At 34.1% G+C, this 6,082-nt stretch overlaps 1 protein-coding gene across 1 annotated transcript; it reads right to left on the bottom strand.

The window, feature by feature from the left end:
- Positions 1-1,428: 1,428 nt before the first annotated feature.
- On the bottom strand, positions 1,429-3,892 carry LOC139854876 (serine carboxypeptidase II-3-like). The gene is made up of 8 exons (XM_071844151.1): positions 3,634-3,892; positions 3,449-3,451; positions 3,284-3,364; positions 3,087-3,182; positions 2,887-2,979; positions 2,305-2,396; positions 1,846-2,204; positions 1,429-1,591 (listed from the first exon to the last, which is right to left on the bottom strand). The coding sequence occupies exons 1-8, from the start codon at positions 3,890-3,892 to the stop codon at positions 1,429-1,431; spliced, it is 1,146 nt and encodes a 381-aa protein (XP_071700252.1).
- Between the last annotated feature and the right edge of the window lie 2,190 nt (positions 3,893-6,082).

Here is a 6,082-nt window from a genome sequence, read left to right as displayed (position 1 = left end):
CATCACTATTCCAATGCTTCACAACCAAGATAAAATAATAATTAACATGTGTTCGAATATTTAAACCTAACGCCTAAGAGTACATGATAAAATAGGGTACAATTGTAGTGAAAACCACTTTATTCGTTGTCAATAAAATTCTATCATCACGTTTAATCTACAAGTTGTTCATAATCACAGGGTAAATCAAATGCAAATGTACTCTTAATAACGTTCTATTTGCATATTCACATGTTTAACTAACCAAAATTTTCCTTGTACTTATATCATCACAATCTACCCATAAATTCATTCAACAAGTGAAAGAGTCTATCCGGATATGACAATGGCACTTGATGTCCAGCACCTAACACCGTAGCATACGTCAACCCATCATAAACTACTTTAAATCCCGCCACCTATACTTTAAAATTCCAAGTGAGCAGTGGGACACCTAATAGAATTATGCCTTTCGTACGTACGACAAAATAATGTACGTGTTTGATTAATTACCTGCCCTGAAGTATTGGATATAGCCCACGAATGCCATGGCTCGATTACGTTGAGACCCATAGCAGAAATTGCATACAACGTGGTGGTGAAAGGAACACATGCGTCCACATCCCCACTGTTTCGATCAAATAAACTAGCTAGTCTTATACAAGGTTGTAAAACTCGCGACTCGGGGAGTACTCGGCAGGAGGTTTTTGAGGAGTAATCGGCGACTCGGGGAGTACTCGGGGGAGTAATCGGATGTTGACTTTCGTTGACTTTTTAAGATAAATATATATATTCTCATATATATATGTTAAATATTAAACTTCTTAAATAAAAACTAATTAATTATATCTCAAACTAATAATGTTTTATGTTTTAACTTGGTAAATTAAAATTTAAGGACCGAATTCTCAATGTATTTGTAATATGAGGGAGTTTGATATCAATTAATAAAAAGTTTAAGAGTGGATATCAAGTTTGTTCCTATTATTAATTAGATATAAATATATAATAATTATTTATATGTATAAATAATACACTTATAAATATAAATATATATGTTTATTTTATATATATTAATTAGATTAGATATATTAAATGTAAATTTTATCTTAGACTTTACTCCGTATTACACCAAGTACCTTTTCAAAATATATAATATATGTTGTAATGCTCCAGCCTGTCACTTTTTCAAGTGGACAGAATTAAATATTAATATTGGAGTAAAATATTAATATTAATACTCCTATATCCCAAAAAATAGAGAGAATTAAGTCCACATGTTTTTCTCTCCAACCTGTCACTTTTTCTCTCCTCCCAACATACGCTCTCTTTTTTATGTGCACCATCTTCATCTTTTTCTTTCCAAATCCTCACCGGAGCCACGTCTTTACATCTTCCATCTTTAATTTTCTCAACTACTGTCATCTTGTTTACAGATCTATCAATTATTCAGGCTTGGTTGCCGTTGACCGCCGTTGAACGTCGTTTGACTGCCGTTGACTGGCAGTTGACCGAGTTACTAGCCGAGTTGACTGCCGATTTCTCGCTGAGACAATCTTGCCGACTAATCGCCGAGAAATCGGCCGAGTAGCCCGAGTTTTGCAACCATACTCTTATATACATTTTAAAATATGCAATATGTTGAAGTATATATCCAACGTTTAGTACTATGTATTATTACCTATAAAGAAGTATGCGTAAATCATGACCTATCAATCTTTTGTAGATAGGGAACATGGATGAGGGGCGATCATGCCATTGTACCAACTTATTACTGAAAGATTAGAAATGCACCCATTAGTATTGTACGTTTGTTACGTCTGATCATATGAATAGATACTAGTTAGCTAATTAATTAATAATTACTTGCAAGGCGTCCAAGTGTAGGGAAGTTTGGTCCTGTTGGCATTGAGAGCTGCCTGAACTTTCGGAAGATTCAGGTAGCTTTGAACATACAACAGATCGCAAGGATGACTTTTATTGGTGGGTGGATGATTGATGAGTGACGGCTCACACATTGGGCTATACAAGTTGAAAACATTAATATCATGCATTACTAGTTTTAACCTCTCGTAAGCCTCTCTACAAGGTGGGGTGCCAAACGTGCCACCAAAGCAATTTTGGGAGAAATCGTCACGATTTTCCTGTGAGACCAATGCATGGCTCCACAGAAAATCAATCGCTCCCCTTTGAAAACTTTCATCATCGATCACCCCGTTTCCAATCTGCTCATGTTATATATAATTAAATAAATAAATGTTACTCGGAGTATCATATATAGTATTTACAAAATTAAGAAAAATAAATGAATCAGCTGTTAATTACCATTATTCCTTGAAGGTTTATCATGGGGTTTAAGTCTCTTGAATTCTTGACATTCTCCAAAATAATGTCAGCCAATTCAGGTATATAGTACCCTGTTTTCACACTCACTGACTAATTAAAAATTTAAGAGCCATATAATAATCAATGATAAAGAGTTTAAAAGCCAATTTTGAGCCTGTGTATTCTACTAAATGTGAGATAACTAATCCATTTATGAGATTGCATGACAAAAGGTAGCGGTGAAGATCCTTTGGTGTTTGTACAACAATTTACTGGGTTGCGTTAGGCTGAGATACTGAATATAACTGTATGATTTATAACTGGATTGAGTTAGGCCACCGGGTTGATGTGTTGACCTTTAAAAGTCAATCAGTTTCTATATATGAAGACTAAGGCTGGATTACTGTATTTAACTGTTATGCAATTGTCAAGATTTGACTTGTAGAAGTCAAATTAAAGATGCTAATTCAAGAGGCCTGGATGATAACTATTGGTGGCTTTTGAAATGGAAAAGGTTCTCTACTGGGCTTATAATATGGATGGCAATAAAAAAACAACTAACTTAATTCACTAAAATTAAACCTGCATAAGATTCTCCAATCAAGTAGAAATCTCTGCCCTTGAATGTAGGATACAATTCAAACCATTTCATCAGAAAGATGTACGTATCTTCCGCTATACAAACAAATAGAAAATTAAGCAAGATGACGGATCAAACTCATATATACATGTGTGTGTGTGTATCAGTGTATCTATACGAGGGAGCGTATATAACTACGTACCTGTCCTCTGATCGCCCGTTGTGTTGTAATCGGAGGTGGTGTTGGAATAGGAGAACCCAACACCTGCAGGAGACTCTAAAAACAAAACATTCGCCACTGCATAATCATACTTTAACAGTATTAATTTTAACAGTAACATGAAAAAAGTAAAAGCTATAATTGCTGTTAATGGACTTGTATGGTGTATACCAAAGAACCTTTGTTCCAGGCGAACTCTCTGGAGTACAGGGTTTGACCATCGGGGTTCACACCAAATGGACCGATTTCCGTTAAAGCACCTATACCAAGTGATGAGCAACCAGGTCCGGCACCACAAAATTAATGGGTCAATATATGTGCTAACCTACAAATTCCTACAAAACCTTCTACACAAACCAAGAACAAATATGGGGATCACAAGATAAATTATAATATCTTATATGGCTGTTGAAATTTTTACAATCTTGCTGATTTACAAATTCTATGTCTAAACGATCATATACAATCGTTGTTTTAAAGATCATTAATGTTTGGTTTGTTAAATACATGTGGTGATGAATTGCTATACCTCCATTGAGCCACAATATCAACGGGTTGGTAGACGAGTTGGTCACAGATTCTACAAAATAATAAAATAATGCTCTCCCAGCCGTGTGATCAACAGTGATCTCACCCGCACACTGTTTAAAGTTGACCCCTGATGACGGCTGCCCTGGAAGCCCGTTTTTCAACCAATGATCAGCATGAATCAAGGATGAACCTTGATCTAGGGGTACTTTTGTAGCAATTGCGACAGTGAAAAATAAGAATATCAGTAGATGAAACATTTTTAAGTTTCTTTTCTAGTTTTTCTAGTTTGAAGCTGGAGAATATATAGTTTATGTTGAAATTGTTTCCGCCCTTTTCAAGGATGCAAGTTAGGAGTGTTCAGATGTATATGGTGCTTGTATCAATTTTCAAGAAACACAAATGGAAAAATTAGGAATTTATTTTTAATTAGAGAAGAAGAAGGCTAGTGTGTAGTAGTGTATACTATATCTATATATAGTTGTATAATTTTATGATGAGTTACTTTTAATATTTTGTTTTCTTGTTGGATAACTTTTGTATATGACAGTCTTTCTTGTTGGATAACTTTTGTATATGACAGTCATGATTTGGAATTTCATGTTAGTATTGGTTCAACTTTTACATAACTTTGGGAGGGATTTAAAGTGACAGTCATGATTTGGAATTTCTTGTTAGTATTGGTACAACTTTTATAATCACAGGTTTAATAACAGCTCCGTAGGATCTTTTCAGGTACGACACATAAGCTTATGAGTTCCACATTAATATAAAACCAATTGGTGATAGAAAGAGGTTCTCATAAGCTTACATATATACAATGCTTTCTATCATTTTCCGATGTGGGACTACTTTACACTTCATTAACCGATTATCTCCAACAGTGAATGGAACACGTGTCCACATCCCCGCTGTTATAGATAAACTAGCTAGTATTATATAGCGTTTAGCTGTTTAGTATATATTTTTACCTAGAGAAAAGTATGCACAAACCAAGACCCATCAACCTTTTGTAGATAGGGAACATGGATGAGGGGCCTTCATGCCATTGCACCATCAAATTACTGAAAAGATCAGACATGCATCCATTAGCATTGTAGTCGTTTATTAAGTTTTTTAACAAATCGTGTCATATCATATGATTAGATTGTAGCAAAATTATTACAGTAATATATAATTACCTGCAAGGCGTCCAAATGTAGGGCAGTTTGGTCCTGTTGCCATTGAGAGCTGCCTAAACTTGCGGAAGATTCAAGTAGCTTAGAACATACAACAGATCGCAAGGATGACTCTTATTGGTGGGCGCATGATTGATGAGTGACGAATCACATGCGGGGGGGTACGGGGTATAAAGGTCAAAAATATTATATCATGTATAACTAGAATTTATAAATTTACAGCTATATAACCTGAAGGTTTTTCGTATGCCCGAGAGACATATTAAATTAATGTGGCTAATGTGTTATGATCCAAGTCGGGTCATACCCAATAACAAGCTTACCGACACTTTATATGTATTTAATCTTAACAACTGGATCGTTAAATAAATACGCTACACTTGAACTTTAGAAAATTGGTTTTCTAAAATATTATCACTTGAGATAAATTATTTGGATAATTTATATTTAATTATTTATAGGTTTAAATAATTATGTTGTGTTATATTTTATAAATTGGTTTATAAAATGTAAGTAACTTAATAAAAGCATGTTTTATATAACAAGTTTTACATATATATTTGCAAGACCTTTTAATGAGTTTTATAAAATTGTGAATCTTGTTATATCACTAACATGGGAGACGTTTTTTTTTGGGGTCTCCAAGGAGACAACACATGCTTGTCTTTTGATGATTTTAAGATCACACTTCTCAAGTGCATGCAACAAAAAAAGGGATACCAAGTGATTGACTAATAGATAAAAGAGACTAGCTTAAAAACACTCTCCATTCCTTCCCATTTATTCTGCTGGCCGAAACTTTACAAGGTTAGGAGAGGGGTTTTTTAGCTTGTTAATCTAGCTCACTCAAGTGTCAAAAGCCTAACTAATTAAGGGTGGTGTTGGTGTAAAAGAGCTTGGGGTATTACTTGCTTGAGGCTTCAAGTTAGAAGCTATATTCTCCATCATCTTCTCCTTCATTTTGCTGTCCAAAATTCAGCCCTCAAACAATCTTAGAGGAGGTATAAACACTCTTCTTTACTTGTTATATTTGTAAGCATATTATCAAGACTTGATATCTACTTGGAATTCAAATAAATAGTTAAATATATACACTTGTTTTCTTAATAAATCATGCTTCCGCTTGCTATATATCTTACTAAATTGATTTAGTAATTATGTTAACATTAAGAACATGTTATTATATTGAATTCCAACAATGGTTTCTAGAGCCGAGGTCTTTGGAATATGCTTCTTATATGGTTTATAAACCCATGAATTTTGTAATCTATA

Source organism: Rutidosis leptorrhynchoides, chromosome 1, assembly GCF_046630445.1.
Source record: "Rutidosis leptorrhynchoides isolate AG116_Rl617_1_P2 chromosome 1, CSIRO_AGI_Rlap_v1, whole genome shotgun sequence".
NCBI classification, from domain to species: Eukaryota; Viridiplantae; Streptophyta; class Magnoliopsida; order Asterales; family Asteraceae; genus Rutidosis; species Rutidosis leptorrhynchoides.
This window is presented reverse-complemented; position numbering and strand designations above follow the sequence as displayed.

Coding starts and splice junctions, on each gene's coding strand:
- LOC139854876 (XM_071844151.1), bottom strand. CDS start 3,892: ATGTTTCATCTACTGATATTCTTATTTTTCACTGTCGCAATTGCTACA. Junction 3,183..3,283: donor AGAGTTCGCCTGGAACAAAG/GTTCTTTGGTAT, acceptor ATGATTATGCAG/TGGCGAATGTTTTGTTTTTA. Junction 2,980..3,086: donor AACGGGCGATCAGAGGACAG/GTACGTAGTTAT, acceptor TTGTTTGTATAG/CGGAAGATACGTACATCTTT.